This window comes from Rhinatrema bivittatum, chromosome 7 (assembly GCF_901001135.1).
Source record: "Rhinatrema bivittatum chromosome 7, aRhiBiv1.1, whole genome shotgun sequence".
Taxonomy (NCBI): domain Eukaryota; kingdom Metazoa; phylum Chordata; class Amphibia; order Gymnophiona; family Rhinatrematidae; genus Rhinatrema; species Rhinatrema bivittatum.
This window is the reverse complement of record NC_042621.1, coordinates 217,571,681-217,598,794: the sequence shown is the minus strand read 5'-3', so window position 1 is coordinate 217,598,794 and position 27,114 is coordinate 217,571,681. Positions and strand designations below refer to the sequence as shown.

Here is a 27,114-nt window from a genome sequence, read left to right as displayed (position 1 = left end):
ATGAGAACAGTACACACAGAGAGCTTCAGTCAGGAACCCAGCCAGCCACAGATTTACAGGGAACCATTTTGTAATAGTTAAGCTATACATAGGTATATAGTGATATAATCACTTATTTTTTTTTATATTTCTTTCTGAAACTAACACCTCTTCTATTACAGAAATGATTGTATGTATGTATGTACATTTGCTATGTCCAGCATATGAATATTACAAGAAACAACTGAGAAGTGATCTTGGGAGAGATTTTGAAAAACCTCTGGCAGAGTGTTCAAACTAGCAGGTGAATCATTAAGAAAAAATAGTATTTAATATAGAACTAGCTTTGCATCTAATTCCGCCCCACTATGGAAATCTTGTTCATTTGAATTTGCACTCTGTCCGCTCTAAAACTACATTTTAACTTGTTTGCTCCAAAAAGAAACCTCTTTCTTCTTCCTTAGCACTTCAAAACACAAACAGCAATTTTAAGCATGCTTAATGAAAATTTTGAAAATAAAGTGTGAGACAGAAATCATAAATGCATTCTGATTCATTACAGCACTATTGGAGGAGCTGTGAAAACAGTGCCTGGTATTTATCTTTGTAGGCACTGCTTTTGTAAGCTTATTACCTTGCCTTTTACCTTCCCCCTTTCCCTTTGCACGTGTTCACAGGATCCTGGTGATAATACACCTCCATTTTGTCTGCTTCCCAATCCCAAAATCCATTTGTAAATCATGTGTAGTATTACACTTTCAGATTAAGGTCGTGATGTAGGCAGTAGTATACTTTTGCCATGGGGTGGGGGGTCGGGTCTCAACCATAGTTAGTAGTGGGTTGTCATTTTATAAAGCAGGAGAACCAAGTCTGGAAGGAACAAGAACAGGTGAGGGAACTTGATGGCAGGAACCAGGCCAAGTGCAAAGTTGCAGGAACAAGATCCAGGAAATTATTTCTACCAGCAAGGACTGGTGCAGCCAATCATGGCTGATCCGATACTCTGAGAGCTAGGGGAAGCTGAACAAACTGAGAGGTCCGAAGTCTGCTGGAGGAACACCTGATGTTGTGAATCAAGCAGATGGTTTGAGGTTTACCAGCTCAAGGTCAGCGAGGCCTGATGTCTTATTGATTATTATTTCATGATTTAAACCATTGCATACCATTAAGATGGGTAGCATTCCTGTTTATCCCTTGCCACATTGGCTACAGTAAACTTCTGATTTATTTTGCCCAGTAACTTCCTTCTACTCTTGGGCTTTTAGCTCAGGATCTGCCTTTGCTGTGACTGGTGTTATGAGCTTTTGTTTGCAGAACCTGGGGATTCCCCCCTGTTTTTAATACTTTTTTCCATCTACCCCCAGCCAGAGCAGAGAAGAATCTAACCAGGAACCTCAGATTGTGGCTCCTTCCATAACACAATATACACCGTATTCTGAGCCTGGGCAGTAGGTACTGTTGTACTGTGGATGGGTCTCCCTTCCATTCTGTAGGGCAGGAGTGGCCAGTTCCGGTCCTCAAGAGCCACAAACAGGCCAGGTTTTCAGGATATCCACAATGAATATGGATGAGAGATTTGCATGCATTGCTCCACTGTGTACAACTATCCTGAAAACTGGCTTGTGTGTGGCTCTTGAGGACTGGAGTTGGCTACCCTTTCTCTAGGGGCTGTGAATGCTGTCAATAAAATAGCCCAGGGAAGAGAAGAACATTGTAATGCAGAAGAATAGGGGGAGAGAGAGCAGGAGATATAGAAAGGTTTAAAAAAAAAAAAAAAAAAAAGCTTACTAAATAATTTTCTGATGTATTTGATTAACAGTTTTTGTCAGCTGTTACACTGTACTTCTTATGGAGTCTTATTACTAAATAGAAAGTACAGCACAAGATACTAAAATCTGTTAATGTTTTACATTCTTAAAAGCTTGCTCTACCAAAATTTATTTCAGGAAACTATTGGATGCAGCCTGCAAGGCTTTTGGGGTGGTTTTGTTTTTAAACTTGCTACGTTGTGTTTGATATATCAAAGGTAGCTACCAATAATAGACAGAAGGGGAAGCTTCCCCTTCATAAGAGTGAGAGACGCTCACTCTCTTCTCCACGTTATTCATCCATTGGTTATTCTGTACAAGTGAGTCGTAAATGGATGAAATGGTTTTTTGTATTTTCATTCAGTTTTCTTCATCCGTGTCTCATGAGGAATTTGAAATGCTTCTGTGGTCCTTTTCAGCTTCTCTAGACCCAAGGGATGGTACTACATTCACATGAAATCTTCCCTATTCTCAGCGCTCTTGTGGATTGGGAGGGCACGCTTTAGTTGGCAGTGGGATGAATTCTTCAGAGCAAATGGAGAAATACCCTGCAAGTTTTGGTTTTTTTTCATTAATAAGGTTACATTTAAAACTGGTGCAGGGACCCATAGGATCCTTAACAGGAAAATGTTTCTTGTAGAAACAGGTTAGCATAGGTGGACTGAACCATTTGCTTCAGCACCTCTTATGGGAGGTGCCTCTGATTCATTCCTGAGTTTAGTAGCCCCACCCCCGGAGAGTTCTAAAAGCAGAACAGAAGAAGCACGAGATGGAATCAGCTGTTCTCTGCTCTTTTTCCCCTGCAGTATCTGTGGGTGTCCTGGGGAAAGCTCAAGCCTAAGGAGAGCAGGCTAGTAGGTACTTCCTCTTTGTGATTTTTCAGCTTTGACCTAATCAGGAGTAGTGTTTCCCTTTTTTTCTCGGAGGACAAGCAGAATGTCAATCCTCACACATGCATGGCATCATTTGATGGAGTCTAGCAAAAAAAACTATGTCAAATTTTCCAGAACTTTGACTGAGCCTCACATGTTCATACCATGCATCCATGCAGGGTCCCTTCAATCTTTCTTTTTCTGTGGAGCCTGTCAATTATGGGTCTTGCTTCTCTTATCTTGAAGCTTCATGCATTTTTTTCCTTCAGCACAGGCTTCTCTATTGTGGGGTCCCGTGGTCTCATCCCTTGTAGTTTACTTAGCTAAGGGTTTTTTTTATATTTTTCAAAGTTTTCTTTCACTGTGTTCCTGTTTCTGGTGGTGAAGCCTTTGATGCCCATTGGCCATCAACCCACTGCCGCCATCAAGTTTGATTTTTGTGTCTGTTATTTTGCTCCGTCATGTCTAGAAGATTTGAGTGGTGCCCTCAATGCAATAGGACAATGTCTATCATGGACCCCCATGATAGATTTGTCTTCTGCTTGGGGGCATTGCATGATTCCGAGGGTGCCATAAGTGTGTGGAAATGACCCCTAAAGAATGACAATCCTAAAAAGAACTTATTAATAGATTTTTCAGACACCGGAAGACTGATGCATCGGAGATGCTTCACTGAGGACAGAGAGAGTCATCAACATCAGAGGGACCTTTTGTTCCCTTGACATCTGTGGCCATAGGAAACCCAGAGACTGACTGTTCCCATTCAAAGAAGGCTTCGGGTTCTGCCTCTTTGACTTTGGTATCAAGGAAGTCTCATGCTGAGCATCGAAGGAAGCTGAAGAAGCATTGGCATTAGTCTCCATAATTGCATGAAGCTGAGAGTGGGGATAGTCTGGCACCAGCTGAGAACTTCCCTAAGTGGTTCTGCAGCAAGGAGAACGTATTCTCTTGACATGCTGGGGACTCGCGTCAGTCTCCACTGGTCCTGGTGTCTGCTACTGATCCACTTCTCAATTCTGAAGAGGATGTGGCCACTCCTGCCTCCCATTTGGTATTGGCATAAGTTTCAAAGAGGAATTGGAGAAAAAGATCCAGGAGGCATTGGAAAAGGTTTTGCAGGACCTCTGTGCTGGAGCATCAAAAGCACGTAGGCTGGCACTGAGGATCCTCAAGCTGCTATTCAACTCCCTTCAGATGCTCACCAGCGATGCATGAGTGTTAATGCCCATTCCATCACTGATGCCCAGAGGGGCATTGGGGGTCGATGGCTGCCATCCCACTGCTGATCTGCAGCTACTCGGAGAGGAAGATTCCCCAAGATGCCAGCTCCTTGGGAGAGGAAGATTCCCCAAGATGTCAAAGTTCTTCGGGATCCAGACCCACTAGCTGAGGACAGAGCACAAAGAGAGCTCTCATCTGCGAATTGCGGGCTCTCTATATTCATAGGAGTATGGCTATGAGACTGTGGACATCTCTGAAAAGGAGATATCTACAGGACTCCTCTTCAATCCCTTTCCTCCATCAAACAGAAGGAAATCCCACCTGAAGACCTCTCCTTCGCAAGTTTTGTGATGAAAATGGAGAAAGCCATTCCCTTTGTTGCAGACGGAAGAAAAGTCCAGAACCAAGATGCTGGACATACTCCAGTTCAATAAGCCCCTAAGGAAATTGTGGCAGTTTCAGATCATGAGATCCTTCAGGAGGCACAGATGAGGATGTGGGAAAAACCCTTCTCTGTGGCTCCCGTAAATAGGAAGGCGGACATGATCTATCTCGTCCAAAAGACTCCCGGATTCGATAACCATCAGCTGCCACACTAATCTTGTTGCCGAATCCATTCTCAAAAAGGCCAAGAGATCTAGAATAGATTCCTCCCTGGGAGGGATTCTAGAGTTATGGATATGTTGCCAGAGTTTTTTCAGAGAGTTATGCTCTTTTCTTGCCTATCATCCTTTCATTGGTAGCTCAAGGTGAGTTACATTCAGATAAGAGTTGTATTTCCCTGTCCTCAGCAGGCTTACAAGCTAATGGAGAAGTGACTTCTTCAAGGTCACAAGAAGTGTCTGTGAAATCTGAACCCTGGCTTCCCTTGTACACAGATATGGTAATCACAAAATAAGAGAGTACGGACCCCCTGCGCCTTGAGGAAGAGCTGCCGGTTTGTGAGATGGGTGATTATGGAACGGGTCTGCCGTTTTGAAGAGTAAAATTTCCTCGGCACTTGGAAAATTGAATGTTAGGCACACATAAAGTGGATCGATTGAGAAGTGGTGTAAACAGATTGTTGAACTTATAAATTCTGAAGACTTGTACAAGGTGGTGAGTTCGTTTGAAGGGTGTACAGCTGTGCTGTTGATTAAGCTCGTGGAAGAAGTGCAATATTCTGGAGGGTGGAAGGCTGGAAGGCCTTGCCGTCTCTGGTTGAGGTGGGAGTGAATTGTCCCCTGAGGAAGCTGCGGCGAAACGGGGATCCCTGTTGGGACGTTGTGAACTGCTCCCGATTGGAAGGAGTTTTTTTGAGGTTGAACAACAGCTAATGAAGAAAAGTTCAACTTGATAATTTGTGGTGAAATTTGAAAAAAAAAGGGGGTGGTTTTAATGGGTGGGGGAGTGTGTATGAATGATTGATATGGGGTTTGTTTTTAGATGTTAATATACTGCTGCTAATATGTATGATGTATATTAGGTTGCATATGTCTTTGCATCATTGTTATTATAAGTATTAATGGATGTAATTAATAAAATGATAAAAAAATGATCTGTATGTATTGTATTAACAGTTGTAATTAAGGAAAAGTAATAGTAATAAACTGTTATAATAGTACACTAATGTGAATTTTGAGAAGGAATTCATAGGGTTCCCTATATATGTGTGTTCTTCTTCCCTTGTACACAGCCTACTGTTCTAGCCACTAGGCAACTTATTTATATTTTGATGAATTAATCTCCTGGAAAAACATTTTATGTCATCACCATTGAAGAGGTTTTGAATCTGTAAACTTTTATTTTGTTGGAGCGTCAAAACTTGTGTCAAGAGTGATTATTATGGTGACTGTTTAATCCTAGTCTGAAAGGTCCTGTTAAGAGCAGACTACTTGTCTCAGCTCTCCCAGGTAGCCACCTCCTCCCTCCTGCCCCCATAGGGGCCAATGCAATACAGTGCATTCAGCCAAGCGCACTGTATAACCCGCAGTCGGACGTGGGTTAAATAGACGCTAATCTACCCCTAAGGGGGATTAGCGCCTATTTAACCTGCATCCGATGAGGAGTGAATGGGATAGCGCTCATCACATGCAAATGCATGTGAATGAGGCTATTGCTCGTTCACTCTAAATGCAAAAAAATAAATGTGCGTTAATAGCTGAGCGCACTGAAAAGAAGTACAGAAATGCAGAAAAAACTGCTTTACTGTACTTCCTTTAAAAGTTAAAAAAAAAACAAAAAACTCAGCCGGCCGCATTGAAGACCGACACCGATATGCTCAGCGTCGGTTTTCATAACCAGCCAACTGCGTTATGAAAACCAATGCCGATATGCGTGCATTAAGAAAGCAGGCGCCGACTTTTCAGCGCCCGCTTTCCGCGCTTTTTTTTTTTTGCATCGGCCCCATAGTGAGAACAGAGTGTGGGAGGAGAGGAGGATTATACCAATAAATGATTAAAATCACTTGCATTTCCTTCTCAGATACTGTGGGTGTTCAACAAGAAGGCATCAAAGAAACCAATTTTTCTGACTGTGCTAGGATATGAAAGCGTTTTACATTAGTTCTAAAAGTTCAGTTATCTGCAATAATTTTCAGTACCAGGAAAATATTGGACACACTGATAATTAGTGCTATTACTCACAAGTTTCAAACTTGTATTAATTTAACTTTTTTTTTTCTGCATGTTACCATGTCCAATATTTGTTGTATATTTATGTGTAATTACAGTTAGGAATATTCTGCATACATATCAAGGAAAAAAAATATATATCATTTTTTTAAATTTATATTTTCATTGGTAACTGAAGTTGAGTTTTGTTCGAGTAGAGTAGGTATTTCCTTGTCCCCAGAGGCCTTACTATTTAAGGGCCCTATTTACTAAGCAGTTTTCCTATAGGCAAAAAATGGGAGAAAATGTTTACTATTTGCCCCTATGTTTGTACCTGAGGCAATGGTGGGTGAAGTGACTTGCCCAAAACTCAAGGAATGTTAGCAAGATTTGAACCCTGGTTTCCCAGGTTCTCAGCCTGCTGCTATATGTACCTGCTAGGTTGCTCTTTACAGCACAAAGAAAATAGGTCCCCTGTTAAGCAAAGGTCATTATTTCACTGTGAGAGTCTCCAGAAATGTACTTTTAACCAAATTGGACATTCTAAAAACGTAAACATAATTAGACAAGTTTACGACTGTGTATAAAAAGAGGATGATGGTTGTGGCAAAGTCTGATTCTCTCTGTGGTTTTTAGAATCAATACCCAAGTCAGCTTCTTAGTTACTTAATAAAATGCTCTTTCTCCAAACCACGATTTGTCGCTTAAGACTATCATATGCTCCTGCACACACCCCTTTTTCGTGTTGATATTTAAACATGTTAATGCAGCCCTCCTAAATTGCAAACCGTTTCACAGCCCCTTTTCCCAATGTAATTAGGAAGTGCATGAATGAAAATTTATTTTGCTATTTTTAATTTTTTTTTTAAATCAGAATGGAATAATAAATGTTGATTGAAGATGTCCATATAGTCAGCAATTAAGGTTTAGTGCTGCTGCAAAATAACTATAATAAAACTATTTACAGGAGCATCAAGAATGGATTATTGTTTTTCTTCCTGCAGTGTCTAAAGTTTTGCTACTGGTTTTTTTTTTATCTTAGTTTCTTTATTCTCCTCTTTTGGACTTCCAGTTCAATTGAAACTGACTTCCGTTGCACTACAATACCATCAGTCTTCATTAACACCTAGGGGATTCTCCCTCCCCCTATAATATTTATCTGCACTTCCCAGTTTAACCCAATCATTGCATTGTCAATCCTTGGCCAAGGATCTTTTATTTATGTATTTTATTTATTTAAACAGTTTTATATACCATTGCATGGATAAAATCCATCTCAACGGTTTATAATATTTTCGTTATAAAATGAAATGAACTAAAAAGGTTATACATAAAAAATCTCTAAAGCATAAATTAATTACAATTATTAAAACATTCTAAAAGTCATATAAATATAAAAGTAAATGAAATAAAAGGTCATACAAAGCTAAAAAAAAGATTTAGCTTTGGACTTGAATATCACTCTATATGCCTGTTGGAAAAGCCACGTTTTTTCATAAATTATAGCTTCCTCCAGAACACAGTAAGAATGGATCCTGAATCTGACCACTGGGTGACACCATTGTGCAATAGCAAAGACTCACTTCCCACCACAAGGGGATGCAAATGCTGCTTCCGCAGCACTTCCTGCCCTGGCTGACCCAAGAAGTAGAAGCTGGGCCCAGGAGTCTCCCTCAGATTTTCCTCATGTTAGTGTGCAACACTGCTACTGGGTGCGTCTATATTTTAGTGTTTGTCTTCTAAATCAGGGGTTAGAAACTTGTGCACCCAGCATGCAGACGTTTCTGGAAACACCACCACCACCATTCAGCTTTAACCCACATTCCCGGTCAGTGTCAAAGCTTTGTGCATCTCACAAGCATTGTCTAAAGTTTTGTACTGGCATCCCTATCTCCTACCTACCACTCTGCAAGAGACAGGATGACATCAGACCCAGGGCCGGTGCAAGGATATTAGGCGCCTTAGGCAAATCTTCTATCTGCGCCCCCCCCGCCCCAGTCTCTGCTTTTCTCGGCTGTGAGCAGGATGGGTGCTGCTCGTGGCCTGCCAAGTGACTTCATTTTTTGTCCCCGAGTGGCCCACAGAGTCTCTGTTCCTTTTGGCCGTGAGCAGGATGGGCTCGGCTTGTGACCCCACCTGGCTGTTCTTTGCCACCCTCTAATGGCTGGCACCCTAGGCGACTGCCTAGTTCGCCTATTGGGACACGCTGGCCCTGATCAGACCATTGCTGGAGTTTGCAGTGTGGCCTGCTAGTTTCCATGTGTCATGATTACGTCGAGCTTAACTAGCTCTAGTGATAAATAGTCTAAAATTATCAAAGTATTTTTCAGCTTTGCAAACTGTTTCCCCTCTGCCTGTTCAAATCAATCATTGCACCTACACAATTGACATTGCCAGTGCATGTTCTTTCCTATACCTGACTCATGTTTGCTGCCTCTAGCTCTAAGCACTGTGATGAGCTCACTATGGGTTCTGGGAAACTGAGATGGGATGGCTGCCATGCTATCACCATTTTACAACTATTTGTAAACATCAAAACTGTTAACATCAAAACTTTGTCAAATTAGCTGAGGAATCTAAATCGGATGATGTGTCTTTTGTTTTTTATTCTTTCTAGTTGTTGTTTCCCTCTTTCTTTTTTTTTTTAATTTAAAGTGCAGGTATAACTGAACTGAATCCCTACATAGCTAGACTATATCTTTCTAAAATTAGTTAGTATTACCAAAGCTTGGGGTAGAATTTCTTTTAGTTGAATGGTTAAAAAATCAAAACGCCTCTTTTCTTTGTTTAGGCTGTGATCAGTAGAGTATCTGTGCTGGGGTCTCTAGAGATAGCGAATCCTGCAGCCGCTGGTATTGTGTTTTTGTTCATGTTCAGTAGTTGCTATGCAACAGATGATTAATGGCCGGCACAGGGATCTGTCAGGATGTGTTCTGTGTGTACCATGCTGCAATTCAGACTTCAGGCTCAGCTTAGACACTGTGAAAATTAAAATGGTGACTTTGACATGGAGAAAAACACAGAGATCCCCCAATAACATTCCACAGAGCCTTTCGCTAATTGTTCCCATATAGGCTAACTATTCAGTCTGTCCTTCCTCCCATTGTTTCACCTGATTGCAATGTTAATTTGTAATGTACAATGCATGTGTATATGTATAGTGTCTGTTTGTATGTATTGTGCCTAATGTAGGTGGATATTGTTTTCATTCCAAAAAATCTATTTTACTAATATAAGAAGTGACATAGAATTAAAATTTACAATATATTTCTTTTTTTTTTTTTTTTTTTTTAATAATGTGCATGTTAGAAAAAAATGTATATGTTTCCCAATACTCTGCATCTGGGCTCACCTGAACTTTTCTCCACTTTTTGAAGTAACCATTACTTCAAGGGAGTTGCACACATTATTACACTTGGCATAATAATAATAATAAAAAAATCCAACCGAATTATATATTCATTTCATGATTCTTCCAATTCCATTTAGTGCTACTCGCCTCATTCCAGTATTTATTTTCCCAGATATGATTGTTTTCATTAATGAATTTGTAGTAGATTTATATTTAACAATGCTAAACAGCCAGCCATTCTAAAAGATAAGAGTAGTAATGTTTAATCCATAAAGGATCTCATTTGGAGCTGAAATGGCTTCTTTTATGAACTGAACTTTTGGAGTGCCTGGGTGCTTATTGTTGACCTGGGCATCTTTGGTATTTATCAGCACTCAGATTGAGAATGATTTAAACCTAATTTTGCATCATTTGTCTGTGTTCTGATTTCTGATGATAAAACCCCAGTCTCAATAGAGAACCTAAAATGTTCTAATAAATATTATATAAATAAAAAAAAGTAAATGTTGATATATCTTAGTACATTTCAACACTTCAGTGTATATGATTAGATTATGTGCATCAGAATTTAGAGACAGCCCTAGGCTGGACACAGGCTGCCTCCTATATTGAGCTCTGTTAGCTGTGTTGCTCTTTTAGTTCAGTAATTGGGAGTCAGAGTATTGAAAGTTCACATCACAAGATTCTCACTTGTATGTATACCTTGTTTTTAGGATAGGCATGGTATTATAAGTACATTGGTTAAAATAATGGGTTTTAATATTAGGGAACAGCACTGTATAAACAGATTCTGCACTGAGAAAGTTTTGCCAGTACCATTTGTTCACCCTTTCTATTTAATGGTAGGATTCTTCTTTGGAGAGTGGTTATCTATAGGGATTACAGAGGCAGGTATGTGTTATACTGCTGTCACTGTATACTTTTGTCATGCTGGCTTGGAAGTTTTAGCAATCTTGAATTTATGCAAAAGATCTTTCTGATCTTTTGTCACCTCCCGATGCAGTTTCTTGCGAAACATGGTCCGTGTCAGGGGAAATGAATCTGCATTTATTACCAACTTGTAACATTCTCTAAGTGATGTCCGCTCTTTTGAAAGTTTGAAAGACTTCAGGTGATTGTCTAAGGATTCTTAATTACTATATAACATTCTCCTGCCTCTTTGAACTTTCACTTGATGTGTTAACCACCAAGTAAGTGGAGGAAGGATATCTATAAATATTGCCACACGGCCTTTAATTGCATATTTTAACACAGTATGAAGAATATTTTTTTTCATGTTGTGCTAACAAAATGTATCTAGGTGACACATTTACCCCTGAAGATGTAGGTATATAATTCTAAATAGATACTGGAGCTAGTCCAGTGAAGTTAGCATGGGGCACATTTAAAACTAGTCGGAGAAAGTTCTTTTTTACTCAACGCACAATTAAACTCTGGAATTTGTTGCCAGAGGATGTGGTTAGTGCAGTTAGTATAACTGTGTTTAAAAAAGGATTGGATAAGTTCTTGAAGGAGAAGTCCATTACCTGCTATTAAGTTCACGTAGAGAATAGCCACTGCCATTAGCAATGGTAACATGGAGTTGACTTAGTTTTTGGGTACTTATGGCCTGGATTGGCCACTGTTGGAGACAGGATGCTGGGCTTGATGCTGGGCTTGATGGACCCTTGGTCTGACCCAGTATGGCATTTTCTTATGTTCTTATGATTCAGAGAATGTATATACCTGTTGCAAAAAAACACTCAATGAGTTGCACTGAATATAAGATTGGAGGGTGAGGGAGACTAATATGCCAAGTTATAAAGGCCACAGACAAGGATTAAATGTTACATTGTTCTAGCGGGTAGCAGACCATTCCAAGGCTCTCAAATATTCCCATATTGGAAGAGGATGTAATTTTGATGTGTTAGAGTGAAGACTACAAATGCCAAAGTATAAATGGTGTTCCAGGAAGAAACTTGTGTAGTTCAAATCTGACTTGTGGATTACTTGAGACCATTGCCACTTATGGGCCAATGGGCAGAGCTGTCTTTTTAAATTGCACTACAGGGTCCTTTGTGAGCAGTCTGTCACCATTTAGAACTATATGTTGTTTTTTTAATTTATTCATAGCCTTGCTTGTCTTTGCTTTCCTTGATGTACTTTAGCAGCCACATAAGGGTCTTTGCTGGCAGATGATAGCTGGGATGGGGAAACCCCATTTACTGCCTCATGGTCAACTAAGAACCAGCAAGCTACGTATATGAGATAGTTTGTAGTTCTTGTGGATCCCAGTGGTCTGAAGTGCAGCAGCCTCCAATTTGATTACATGCATTGCAGATTGTGGTATTTCTTTTGGAAACCAAGTTAATTTTACTTGAGGCTTGATACTGAATTGTGCTTTGACTACTTCTGAACTAAACCATTATGCAACACTTAGCATAAGTGTTCAAAGTGCTATTGCAGAGCCTTTGGTCCTTGTCCTTAGCAGTTGCTGTACTAATACCTGTTCATTCATTAACTTGCTGTTCTTTTCCAGATAGCTGACTTGCAGCTCCATAAACTTGATGAACTGGATTGCTTGATCCAGGGCCTACTTTATGTCGATTCCATTGGTTTTAATGGCCATCCGGAGTGCTATTATTTTGAAAACCCAACAGACCCTGAACAGTGTCAGAAAAAGCCATACTGCCTTGATAATCCATACCCTATGTTGCTGGTTAACATAGGCTCTGGGGTCAGTATCCTTGCTGTTTATTCCAAGGACAACTATAAAAGAGTTACAGGGACCAGGTAAATATATTTTCTGTTCAGCATAACCAAACTACAGTAAATAATACAAAGCTCCAATATATAACCTTGAAAACCTTACATCTCAAATTTAACCAGCAAATCAATCTCTTGCTTCATATTTCATTGTTATTTTGTACAGTCAGAATGACAGCAAAATATTTTATTAATATAATCCAATTTTCTCTGTCAGATGAATACCTTTGTTAGTACAATAGGATTTTACATATTGGGTCTCCTTAGCCACAGTGTAATAAATGTAAAACCACATTAATTATAAGATATCTGATAAGTATTACAATTTGTATTCTTAGGTGGTAGTATTCAGACACTGGCCGGATTGTAAAGTTAGCTGGATAAACTTAGCCTGTCCCTCCAAAGTTAGCTGGATATCTTAAAAATAGCCAGATAAAGTTATCTAGCTAACCTTAGGACTACGCTTTAGCACTACTAAAGTTAGTTGGATAAGTTATCCGGTTAACTGAAAATCAGACTTAGCTGGATAACTTACCGGTTAACTTAGCTCTGCCCCGGAACACCCTTTGTTGTCCAGTTAAATTTTAGACCTGATGAGTTATACATCTATAATTTAGCTGGATAAGTGGGGGAAATATTGAGAAGTTGGCATTTAGATGAATTTCTGAGTTATCCAGCTAAATGCTGCTGAATATTAACATCTAAGTACATAGATGCATTTATATACAGCTGTGTAATTGCAGAATAACTATGCAGTGCATATCTTGGTACTGTATTTTAATTAAGAATCATTAATGTACCCTTGCTTCCTTGTCTCTTATTTCCCGGTATTATAAAATTTAAAATGTAAATGTGGCAGCATGCACATAGGTGCTGTTCATTTCAGTGGATTTAATCCAATCCAGCTTTATATGTATTCTACTTTTCCAGAGCTGCACAAATTGATTAACATCATATATAAAACATTTAAAAAACTTTTTTAGATTATTTTTTCCATGATGGCATTACTATATCTTTACTGTGTGTCATCTGCAGGAAAATTATTTTTTGATTTAGCATTTCCCAGTTAATATATTGCACAACATGTATTTTTAAACTAGAGGGTTGAATAACTAAGACCAAAATAGGAAACAACTAAGCAAGAAACAGGTTGATTATTTGGAAGAATTGTGTATATATTATAAAGGCTATGAACTGTTTTCAAACGTTTTACCCAAGATCCCCAGTAAAAAAGAGGCCTTCTATGTGTAGCTTTAGTGTCTGTCTGGAATGTGTGTGCGCTGTTGTGCTTTAAAGCTCAGGATGACTTCGCGTGAAGCTGTCTTTACATGCCCGCCATACGGAAAAGGCACAGTACATCCTGTACCTGTGGCTGTAAAATGGAGCTAGACTGACTGCAATAGGGAGCGACATGCTCTCCACTTTGTAGACTTTTGCCGACTGATGATTTCAGTGCACTGTGAATGGTTGGTTTTTTTTGTCATTGTATGAATAGATGTTTCCTTGATCTGTTTTTAACCCAAAATTTGTCTGATTGATTCTGTAGAGTAACTTCTGTTAAGACATTCATAATCCCTTTGGCTTTTGCCCTGCAAATATTTAAAATAGAATATCCCTGGTATAATGTCAGTTCTTTATATGCTTTATATGCTCGGAATATAAAGATCAGAGCTACATTTCAATGAATACCAAATCTCCAAACTCATCTTTGTTTGTTTCTTCCTAGTCTTGGAGGTGGAACTTTCTTAGGTCTATGTTGCTTGCTAACTGGTTGTGAGACCTTTGAAGAAGCTCTAGAAATGGCAGCCAAAGGTGACAGTACCAATGTAGATAAACTGGTGAAAGATATCTATGGAGGGGATTATGAACGGTTTGGCCTTCAAGGATCTGCTGTAGCATCAAGGTATGTGTTTATAAATTAGTGCTTTCCTAAGACATTAAATGCAGTTTTCTTCATCTTAAGATAAGTACGAAAACATTTATCTGTAAGAAAAAATAATTAACTTTGATTACTTTCCCCATGTGCTTATGTATCCTCTTTCTATTAAAAAGGCAAACAGCCCCTGACAGCTTGATCACCAGCATTATCCATTTGCAACAACTCCAGTTTTATAACCAAACCAGAATAAAATACTATTAAAGTTACAGTGCTAGTTAATTTATTAAAAATAGCTTGAATACTTATTACCGTATTCCTTCCTCTATTGCTCTTATGTTTTGTGATTTTAAATTTTTAGCATTCAGACAGGTTAATCCACACCAGTGTGTTATGTACCTCTACCAGCAGATGGTGATGAACCAAAGCTGACGTCATGGTACAAATACCCCTGCACTAACATCAGCCCGCCGGTATTCTCCGTCTCCGGCAGATGGTGGACGTGCATCTCCCTACTGGGGATTGCTTAAAAAAAAAAAAAAAAAAAAAGAGGAAAAGAAGGAAATTAATTCGCCCCACTCCCCTGTGGTGATACTTTATGGTATTGGCGGATCCCTCCTTCAGTAGAGTGTCTTGGTCCGGTAGCTGGTTTTACGACGGGGATTTATCTGTAGAAAGAAACAGCTGAGAGGCTAGTGGGTGCAGGAAGCAGAGTGTGGTGGTGAATGTCTTTGCCCTCCTCCCCACCGCAGCCAGAGACCAACTCTGTACTCTGCCAGGGGACGGGCTGAGTTCAGGTAAAGAGTAAAAAAAAAAAGTAAAGGAGTGAGGGTTTCCATTCCCCTTCAGGTCTCTGAGTCTCGGCACACCAATCTGATGTCCATTCTCACCTCCGAGGGAGCTTGGAGAGTTGTGACAGCTTGGTGGGTTGAGCAGCCTTTTGGCTAGGCCCCACTTCGCTCTCAGGCTTTGCTTGGACACCGCATGGTAGGCCGCACAGCATTTGCATGCTTTTCTGCACACACATCTGCCATAAAACAGTGTCTGACCTCGGTTTGTGCTTGCGTTCCCTAGGTGGTCACCTACTTGGACCACGTATTGTGCGCCTATATTTTGGACACTTATTGGACAGACCTTGTTTTTGGGTGCTCTGTCTATGCTTGCTTGTGCAGTTGGGCGCGCAGATGCTTTGGGAGCGTGCTGTTAGCAGGGATTTACCTTTGTGCTGCTTGCCATAGTCCAGCATCTCAGCTTGGTGTTCCCCCTAACTTGTCAATGCTGCTTGGCGGCTCAGGGAGTGTTATCTCAGGCTGCTTTTACTGAGCCCACCCTTCCCAGCATGATGTGGGAATGGGACTGGAGGGGGACCTGACAGAGATTTTCCCTGGTTTTGGGGCTCCCCTAACTGGTTCGTCAGCAGGGGAAGGTTACTCAGTGGGTGCAAGACTGATGTCCCCTGGGTTTGGTATGTACCGCGGTGACATTTGCCTGCTTTTTTACGTGCAAATCTGCCGCCAAACAGCTTGGTGGGTTGAACAGCCTTTTGGCTAGGCCCTGTTCATTTGCTGACATGGTAGCCTAAAGGTTCAGGATTGCAAACTGCGGATCTCTGCACACCTGGTGCTGCAGGTAAGTATCAGAGTATGTCTACACCTGCTGCGGGTGATGCTGATAGGGACTCAGGTGGCACGAATAATGAAGGCGACCCTTACTTCTTGGAGGTTGGAAATTCCTCTGGGATTGGAGCCGTATAGAATAATGTTGCATTCTTTCATAGAGATGTTGCCGGCTTGACAACTGAAGATGCTGTGGGTGCTGTGTGCCGATTCCATGTCTGAGCCAAACAAGAATCCCATTTAGATTCGTTATGTAAAGAACTGTGGATGCAATTCAAGAATTGGTTGATCTTGAATGGGGCATCCAGGCAGCTAATTTTAAAGGGGGACAAGCCTTGGTAGGACTCTACCCCCTGGACCCAGCAGAGAGAGAGCTGTTGCGCTTTCTGAAAGTGGATGCGCTGGTGTGTGCCGCCACCAAGCAAACAACTGTCCCTGTGGAAGGGTGAGCAGCTTGAAGAAGGTGCAGGATAGGAGAATTGAGGCTATCCTTATGCAGGCCTTGAGGCGGAGGCAGTGAATGGCAGATGGCTTCTTGCAGCTTTCTAGTGGATCGCTCTTGCTTGCTCTCCCTCAGAAAGTCGATGAGTCTGGTTTGAATTTCAGAACAGTACCCTACAGCATCACCATCCTGGATGCACCCAATCTCAACAGATCTCGGAAGCTAAGCAAGGTTGAGCATCAGCTATGGCTAACAAATTGGCGCCGAGTCAATTTCAAAGTCTCATCTTATGAAATAGCCCTTTAAAGGATCACTATGGTTTGGGAATGAGTTGAAAAAAAAAAAAGGCCATTAAGTAGGGTGAGTCCCAGGTTCTTCAGTTACCAGAAGATTAAAAGCGGGTGCTGCACTTGTTTGGCATGAGAAATAGTGCTAGGGGTTTTCAAGCGTTTTCGACCCTACAAAGCAGTGGCTTCTCAGAGGGCTTGACCTTTGGGTAGGTATCAGTCCTTCGTTCCAGGCAGCCAAGATGGGGCATGGGCTTGAGTGGTGGTGCCCTTCCAACCCCCTTGATGAGGGTATGCTGACCCACTCCCAGGAATAGGAGATGAGGGATTGCTTATCTCTCCTTTTTACTGGAGGTGAATCAAGATCATGTCAGACCAGTGGGTTTTGGAGGTGATGAGAGATGGCTATGCTCTGAAGTTTCTCAGCGTTCCTTGGGATGTTTTCGTGGTGTCTCTCTGCAGCTCTCCACAGAAGAGACAGACTGTGGAGTGTACACTATCAAGACTGCTCAGCCTGCAGACTGTAATCCCAATGCCATGTCACAAGAAAATTCGGGCCAATAGTCCAATTATTTCATTGTACCCTAGAAGGAGGGTTCCTTTCTCCCCATCCTGGATCTCAAGGGAGTCAATTGGATTTTGCAAATGACTTGTTCCCACATGGAAACCTTACACTCACTGATAATGGTAGTACAGTCAGGGGCGTTTCTTAAAGTCTCTGGATTGTCAGAGATGTATCTGCATATTCCCATCCAGCTAGAGCATCAACTGTTTTCTTCGTTTTGCTGTTTTGGGGCTGCGACATCAGTTTTTGAGTGCTACCCTTCAGGTTGGCCACCACGCCCAGTATCTTCTCTAAGGTCATGGTAGTAGTAGCAGCATTGTTTAGAAAGGATGGCATTCCGATTTACCCTTACTTAGATGATTGGCTAATTCGGGCCAAGAGCCATGAAAGAGAGTTTTCAGGCCTCATGCAAAGTGATCTCCATGCTACAGAAGCTAGGTTGGGTGGTGAACTTGGCCAAGAGCAATCTGCAGTCAACCCAGACATTGGAGTATCTTAGTGTTCGTTTTTGACACAAAGCAAGACAGGGCGTTCCTGCCAGAGATCTGCATTCAGAAACTGATGATGCAGGTGCAACTAGTGACAGAAACAATATGCCTGGTGGTGTGGTCTTATCTACAGGTGCGTGGGTTGATAGCAGCCACCCTGGAGGTGGTTCTGTGGGCAAGGGCTCATATGCGTCCTCTTCAGCACACACTAAGTCCACAGTCTCACAGTCTCAGGACTACTCGATATGACTTCAGTTACCAGTGGAGATGAGCATCCATCTGCAGTAGTGGTTGCAAGTGGATCATCTAACAAAGGGCGTTCTCCTATGAACACCGGACTGGCTACTACACATGAAAGATGTGAGCCTCCAGGGTTGGCAGGCTCATCATCAGGAGTTAACAGCGCAGGGGCACTGGAGAACAGAGGATTATCTCTGGAGCATCAATTGGCTAGAAGCCAGTGTTGTTTGGTTGGCAGGCTTGCGATTTGTCGACTGCTTGCAGAGTTAAGCAGTCTGAATGATGTTGGACAATGCGACGATGCTGGCTCTTGGTTGCTCCCTAATGATTGATATAAGCCACCAATAGAATGGGAGGAAGCATATCTTCAGGAGATCTCAGCCTCACACATTGCAGGAAAAGACAATGTAAGAGCTGACTTACTCAGCAGACAGTGTCTGGATCCCAGAGAATGGGAATTGTACAATGAAGCGTTCCAGCTCAGTGGGCCACTGGGAGCTCTCATTTCTAGGTGACATCACACAATGCGAAAGTTCCTTGCTTCTTCAGTCGCAGGAGAAATCTGAATTTTTTGGGCATTAATGATGTCATATAGGAGGGACTGGAAGGCAAGCTTCTATATGTCATTTCCCTGTGGCCCATGGTGGGCAGAATGTTTCGGAGGTTCGAGAGACATTCAGGATTGGTACTTCTGGTGGTACTAGATTGGTCCAGGAGGCTATGGTATGCAGGTCTGCAGAGGCTTCTGGTGGAATATCCTCTCTGATTATCTGTCCATAGGGACAGGGGCCTATTCTTCTCTAAGATTCAACTTGATTTTTGTCATATACTGTGGCCTTGAGACAGCTTGGTTGCTGAAGTGTGGGTAGTCCACTGCTATGATTTCCACCTTGCTTTGACCGCAGAAGTTGTTCACTTCCTTAGCCTATGTTCATGTTTGGCGAGTGTTTGAGGCTTCGTGGGAGGAACGAGGGGTTCTTCCTCATTTGGTTAAAATCCCACTCAGTTTGGATTTTTGCAGGATGGTTTGTTTAAGGACTTAGCCCTTAATTCGTTTGAAGGTACAGGTGGTGGCTTTTGCCTGTTTCTGAGGTCACGTGAATGGTGAACCCTTATCGGCCCATCCAGTTGTGGCCCGGTTCTTGAAAGGGGTGAAGCATCTTTGTCGTCCCCCCCCCCCTGGTGGTTGCTGGTGTCCTGGTGGTCTTAATCTGGCTCTGGATTTATGGCGGATCCCACCTTTCGAACACTGCATAGCCTCTCCTTGAGGTTACTTACTAGAGGACGGTGTTTTGTGCGTAGAGTTTCTGAACTGCAGGCTCTCTCTTGTCAGGAACCGTTTCTGCGAGTGATTCCAGGGGTGGTCCAGCTGTGAACTATTCTGTCTTTTTTGCTGAAGGTGGTCTTGGATTTTCACTTGCATCAATCAATTCCTTGCTGACTCTGGAGAGGGAGGGAGATGTGGATGAAATTCTTCTGTTACAGACCTTGGGTGCCACGCAGCAAAACTTGAGGTATTGGAGGTTTCTAAACCTCTTAGAAGACGACTGGCTCTTTATACTCCACAGTGGGAGTAAACAGGGCGAGCCAGCAATGCGGGCTATGATAGCCTGCTGGATTAAAGACGTTATTATTGCCACATATATAGATGCTGAGCAGCCGTTGCCTAGTCAGGTTAAGGCTCATTTCCTAGGACTCAGGCAATGTTTCCTAGGACTCAGGCAGTGTCAGGGGTGGAGATTAGATGGTTGTCTACCATCAAGATTTGCCGAGCTGTGACGTGGTCTTTCTTACACAACTTCCAGACATTATCACCTGGATGTGCAAGCATGGGAGAATGCAGCCTTCATGCATGCGGTGTAGATCAGACAGTGGGCAGCCTCCCTCCCTGTTCAGAAGTAGCTTTGGTATAGCTCACTGGTGTGGATTAGCCTGTCTGAATGGTAAGAAAGGAGAAATTACTACTTATCTGATAATTTCCTTTTCTTTATTGATGACCAGTTCATCCACCTTCCCGCTCTTGGCTGCCGGATGGTGGTGCTATTGTCCACCTAAGTGGCTGCATTTCCGGGGATTACTGATAAGTGTGAGATCCAGTCCTTAGATTAGTAATATTACACTCCTTGTCTGACCTCAATGTTTTTTCTGTTAATTGACTGTTTAAATGGTTGTTTTTAATAGTTATGATCATGTATTGTTTAGTTGTAAACGGCTGACTTTTTCAGAGAATACTGGTGGGCTGATGCCAGTGCAGGGGGTATATATACCATGACATCAGTTTTGCTATGTCTCCATCTGCTGGTAGCGGTGCATAACCCACTAGTGTGGATTAACCTGTCTTCATTAAAGAAAAGGTAAGTAGTAATTTCTCCTTTTTACAGTTTTAAATTATTATTTCATGCTCAGTTTTTTTTTTCCATATTTATGTTTTTAATTTGAATTTTTGCATTCTGGTTTGGTCTAGTTTTATTATGATTTTGTAAATCGCCTAGAACTGTCCCAATTTAGACGATCAAGAAATGCAAATAAATGAAATGATCCTCCATTCTGTCTTCTCTTAGTAACATAGCGAATGACCGCAGATAAGAACCAATTGACCCTACCCATTTTGCCCATTTGTCTTCCTTTCTGATTTTCTAACACTTTTGGTAGATAAGCATACCGTACTTTATGTATATGTGTGTGTGTGTGTATATATATATATGTATGTATGTGTGTATATATTCTCTTGCATTTTAAATCAACATCTCTCTATATCATCTACCCAACAGTGCTGACCTATACTGTCTGCTGGTATATGCCACTCCAGGCATTGTCGTCTTCATCAGTCCCATTACTAATCCAGTACCCAGAATCCCCCAACATTCCCCCCACACCTGCCATGTTTTACCATCAAGGTTTGTAATTATCCAAACAGCTACCAAAACTAGTGAAGCTGTTGTCTGAACATCTGCCTGTTCTTTTTCATATGTTTACATTTCATGGGGTAAAATCTTCAGGTTTTATTTTTTAAATAGTAGCTTATCTAGTTAATATTTCATGCTTACAGATATTTTTCTTTTAAAGTGCAGGCTCTTGAGTGCAGGAAGCCAGAACACAATGCTGAAAATATTCAGTAAGCCAATGTTAGGCAATCCAAAATCATTAAAAACGTGAACGAAAGTTACATACCACAATCGCAACTTGGTTTTGGGCTACTATGGGTGAACAGTATTAAATCAAAGAAAATAAAACTAAAATACATTTTAAGCATTTCCAAGTTAGAATACAGTTACTCAAAATGAGCGTCATAGCAGTAGTATAGTAATATGGAAAATGATGTCAGATAAGGAATTAAAAGCCCATCTTGTCTGTCCGTTTCTGATAAATTATGACAGATCCTATTCAAACTTGGGCTTTATCCACGTTTCTTGTATCCAAGAAACGTCTGAGCTTATCCCAAGCTTTCTTGTACTCTGTTGCTGTTTTGGCCACCTTCACCTTCATTGGGAGAGTATTCCATGTTTTTCCATTGATAAGCAGAGCTGAATTAGCCATGATCTGTGGATGACATCAGGTGGCACTGAATGGATCTGTCTCTCCAAGCTTTGAGCTCTCCTGAGCTTGAGCTGGAGTTTCCATGTAAGCATTGCTTCAGAGTCTCCTCAATCTGTTTTTTTGGCAGCACTTCACATGGCTGGTTACTCTGTCTCTGTGAGAAAATGTATCTCCTTAGTCAATCTCTTGCTTCTCATGACCCACAACAGTACTTTTCAGTGCCAATAAAAAAAAAAAAAGAAAGAAAAGGGAAATTCTGAATTTTGAATACCTACCTTCAGTTTTTTCCCCATGACTTAAAAAATGATAACCAGGGGCTTCAAATCCTGCTCTTGTGGACAGATAATGCCCATCATTGATGGTCATGACTGCTGCTACATTTGCTTAGGTCCAGACCACAATCAACCAAACTATCAAGCATGTGGGAAAATGTCATTAAGAATCCAACATCGAGCAGTGAAGATAGCCAGCATAAAGACTGAAATACAGGGCAGATCTGCTTCCAGAAGTCATCATTTTTCCTCCTGAAGCAGTAGAAATAGGTCCTCTAGTGCCAGTTCATTACACCAACATGACTTGGATTGGACAGCCTAAGAGACATCTATGCTGACACTGCAGGTCAGCGGAATCAGTCACAGGGCCTGCTAAGGCCAAGTACCGAGACTCCTCGATGCACTTGGCACAATCAGCTCCACTTTCATCTAAATGACAAAAATCATGGATACAGCATTGAAGCATGTTGGAGTCTTTGAAGGCATGGAGCACCAGAGCACCCCTCGCACATTGCACTGGAGTGCCCGGCACACAAATCATCAGCTCACTCGATGCACAAGGCATCTCAGAAATGCGCCCACCATGCGCCAAAGATCTGTTCAAATCAGCCAACAAAGTAGAAAGCTTTGAAGTCAACCATGGCGCATACTATCTCAAAGCAAACACAGAAAAAAGTCTGCCGCGCAAAATCCAAATCATTCAAAGCAAACTCATCCAGGTACAATGCCTACTAATTCTGATGATTGTCCAAACCCCTCCTAGTTATCACTCCATTCTATAACATCCAAAGAGTCCAAAAAAGACAAACATTATTTTCCAGTGCACCCTGAAGAGTGATAACCACAAGAAATTGTAAGTGCAGCATTGCCAAAGCAAAGGAATGCAACTTCTGCTACTTCTTTGAATCTAGGCTCTAACTTCCACCTCCTATAATCAGAGCCTTACCAGTCTCCCAACTTCTAACTCACGAACTGCGCTTTGAAACCCTAGATCCTATATGTTCAATTTTTCCAGTACTGTCAAATCGGCCACCTTCACCAGTTCTCGTTGCAGAGGAAGATGCCTCATACCTGGGCACAGATCTCAACAGGCAATGAAATGAGTGCAACATTTTTGCACCTCCTTATAACCACACTTGAAACTACCATTGTTCCTGCCGGTCTATCCAATTATTCCGATTTCCCCATAAAAGATAATTTCAGCTGCCCCACCAATTTCGACATCTTCCATATCTGAACAAAGATCAACCTCCAGCAAATGACTTTCACCAGCATCAGGACCTTAAGGGGTACATAGTCCCCCTCGATCACCACAGTCATCTTGGTCCAGCCATCAGTCTCTAGGGGAGTCCCTGGTATCCCTTCAGATCTACCTCCAGGGCTGCTGGATCATATTTCTCCAACAGAGGATTTAACATACTCAAGATTTGTGGAGAAGATGGGAGCAGCTCTTGAAATGGAAGTGCAAAAAGACCCTGATCCAAGAGCAGAGGTTATGGCATACTGAGGATACTTGACATCCCTGCAGAACCTTTTGCCTTGTCAACCCATGCGGTGTTAGATATAGTCCTCATGAAAATGTAAAACTCCATACTCTGGAATTACAGCAGCCCTGAAACTAGAATGGGTAGATGTGAAGCTGTTATTTAGTCTTTCAGATAATAGAAAGACTAGGGGGCACTCCATGAAGTTAGCATGTGGCACATTTAAAACTAATCGGAGAAAGTTCTTCTTCACTCAACACACAAACTCTGGAATTTGTTGCCAGAGGATGTGGTTAGTTCAGTGTTTAAAAAAGGATTGGATAAGTTCTTGGAGGAGAAGTCTATTACCTGCTATTAATTAAGTTGACTTAGAAAATAGCCACTGCTATTACTAGCAACGGTAACATGAAATAGACTTAGTTTTTAGGTACTTGCCAGGTTCTTATGGCCTGGATTGGCTACTGTTGGAAACAGGATGCTGGACTTGATGGACCCTGGTCTGACCCAGTATGGCATGTTCTTATGATCTCAAATTCCAGATTTAAAAAATCACTGGAATGTGTAATTGTGTACCTACCGCACAACTCTGTTGTTGTGGAATCCGCAATGAAATAGGTGAAAAAAAACTTGCCTCTATTCTAACACCTCTCCAGAGAAAGATCACTCCATTCTGCATGAATTTGGTAAAAGATGTTTCAAGGCACCATACTAACAGCAAGAATTGTTCAACATCAATTTTATTTGGTGCAATACATTTATGAGTGTGATTAGAATCTGGAGCCATATATTTGTTCAGAAACAGGAGAGCAAAGAGCCCCTGTGTCACTCTATGATTTAGAAGAAGCCATCAGACATCTTCTACACATGCATCCGCTGCATTCATAGGGGCATGATGAATGGCATGACTCAGGGTAAGCAGCATTAGAGAGGACGTACATGGAAAATTAGCTGATCTTTCATGTCATGATGGTATCCTGATTGGGGAAAAACTAAAGTAGATGGTTTCTCAAAAAATTGATCCACCACATTCTTTTCCTTTATCAACATCTGCAGAACCTCACACCATAGGAAGATGACCTTACATATCTTATAAGAATCCCTACTACCTGAGGAAATCATATAGATTGTATTACCAGTCCAGACAGCAACAGACTCAAAAACTCAAACTAGGTGTTGTCCATGAGAGAGACACCAGCAAAAGTCTCAACAGCAGCAACTGGCTAAACCAACTCCCAAGTTTTTGATCAACATACTCAAGTAGGGAACATAATCCAGTTATATCCAACATTCTGGAATCAAATATCCACAGATCAGTGGGTCTTGAAGGTAGTACCAGCAGGGTTACAGTCTCAACATTTTGAAACAGCTAATAATCCCACACACAGCTAATAATCCCACATACAGTCCTATCAACCCAGCCTACTTACCACTTCTGAAGCAAAAAGTACGAAAGCAATTCAAGGAGTGCTGATTTTCCCTTTATGACCAGGGATTATACTCCCAATACTTCTTAAACCCAAAGAAGACAGGAGGAGTCCGGCTCAGCCTAGATCTTTGGAATCACAATCAGTACCTTTGTCAAGAAAAGTTGACGATGACTTCCCTGAGCATAATCCTACCATTCATTCAATGAATGATTCAGTATGCTCACTATATCTAAAAAATGCATATGCACACATCCGAATAGTAACATACATAGTAATGATGGCATAAAAAGACCAAATGTGCTCCATCCAGTCTGCACAGCAAATTTCTTACGGTAAAAACTGTCTCTCCGTGCAGGTTACTCCCAAGCCTTATGTTAAGGATGGTAATATTAACATTTGAAACCAAGCACTGTCAAACCCATAACAAAATTACTGCTATCAACATTTTTACAGGGTGAGCAGCCTTCTTTATAATTCAGACGATGCTATCTGAATATGCTTTGCTTTAGGACTTGGCCGTAGAAGCAAACCTGCGCTCTTTCCCTAATGTCTACATATCGGTACCCCAGTCCATAAAAGTTGGGGCTGTTGTCTGAATTCAATTTTCCTTTCTCCCAGCCCCCACTGTCAAAGCAGAATGCAATGCTACAGTTGTCAGAATCATGAAGGATAATTGGTCAAGGGTAGTAATAATCCCTATGCCTTCAGTTAAGTTGGTAGCTGCCACTCCATGCAGGTTACTCATGCATCCTTTTCTTCATTTCCACCTTTAGCCTTTAGGGATCCACAATGTTTATCCCATGCCTTTTTGAATTAATTTACTGTTTTCATCTTCACCATCTGCTCCAGAAGGGCATTCCAGGCATCCACCACCCTTTCTGTGAAGAAATATTTCTTGATGGTGGTTCTGAGTCATCCCCTCTGGAGTTTCATTTCATAACCCCTAGTTCTACTGTTTACTATCCAATGGAAAAGGTTTGAGGATTGTGCACCATTAAAACCTTTTAGGTATCTGAAAGTCTGTATCATATCTCCCCTGCACCTCTTCTCTTCCAGGAAATACATATTTAGATCCTTCAGCCTCTCCTCATAAATCTTTCTATACAGACCCCACACCATTTTGATCACCCTTCTCTGAACCGCCTCCATCCTGTCTCTATCCTTTTTGAGATATGGTGTCCAGAACTGAGCACAGTTCTCCAAGTGAGGCCTTACAAAAGGACCTGTACAGGGGTGTTATCCCATCCTTTTTCTTATTGATGATTCTCTCTATGTAGCTCAGCATTCTTCTGGCTTTAGCTATCGCTTTATCACATTGCTTCGGATCGCCAGGCACTATCACTCCAAGGTCCTTCTCTCGGTCCCTTCTTGCTGGCAATATCTTTGCTTCAAAGTGGGAAATCACCATTATCAATACAAAGTTCTTCCATTTGGATTCTTGTCTGCCCTCCCCTCCCCCCCCCCGAGTCTTCACGAAATGTCTTGCAGTGGTAGTCGCCTACCTATGCTGTCAAGGAGTTTGATTATTCTCTTATCTGGATAACTGGTTACCCCTCAAAGGATACTTTCCAGGCATAATCTCAAATAATGATACACTTGCTTCAATGTCTAGGATTTCTAATCAACTACGAGAAATCCATTTTACAACCCAGACCATGAATTCAATTCATTGGGGCTGTATAGATACCATACTAGCAAAACCATTCCTCCCTCCAAATGGAGCCACAGTACTCTGCAAAATTGCAAAAACATTATTGAAAACAAATTTAACGGCTCACCATATTCTGGAATTCTTAGAATACTTAGCGGGTGTCCTATTCACATAGTTCCATTAATATACTTTCATATGCATCACCTTCAATGGGGATTGAGAGCCCAGTGGAGCCATCTCCTATGGCCACTTCAAACCAAGATAATCATAACCCTAGAAATGATATGAGATGTTGGTGATTGCAGCTGGAGGTGTTGCGAAATGGCGCATCCTCTAACCAGTCCCACAGCAAGTAATACTAGTAACAGATGCCTCCACCATTGGTTGGAGAGCCCACACTGAGCACTACAAGACACAAGGTGTCTGGTTACCTCAAGAAAGGCAATTGCAAATCAACTTACTAGAACTCAGGGCGATGTGCAATGTTCTACAGTATTCCACCATATCCTACGAGGAAAATACATAATGATTCAAATGGATAATCAGGAGCAATGTCTTATATCAACAAACAAGGAATGGGATCATAGGTTCTCTGTCAGGAAGTCCTACACATTTGGCACTGTGCGATACAGAACAAATCAATACCTCATGTGACATACTT

The 27,114-nt window shown here is 41.5% G+C and overlaps 1 protein-coding gene across 6 annotated transcripts in view; it reads left to right on the top strand.

Annotated features, from left to right (window-relative positions):
• Positions 1-27,114, top strand: part of PANK1 (pantothenate kinase 1) — a 138,341-nt gene that overhangs the window by 69,926 nt on the left and 41,301 nt on the right. For 5 of the 6 annotated variants that reach the window (XM_029609840.1, XM_029609844.1, XM_029609843.1 and 2 more), the window contains exons 3-4: positions 12,342-12,595; positions 14,295-14,471. In XM_029609840.1, the coding sequence (XP_029465700.1) occupies positions 12,342-12,595; positions 14,295-14,471 (431 nt within the window). Of the gene's footprint in view, positions 1-263; positions 284-12,341; positions 12,596-14,294; positions 14,472-27,114 lie in introns of those variants that run through there. The other variant, XM_029609845.1, reaches the window with a different exon arrangement.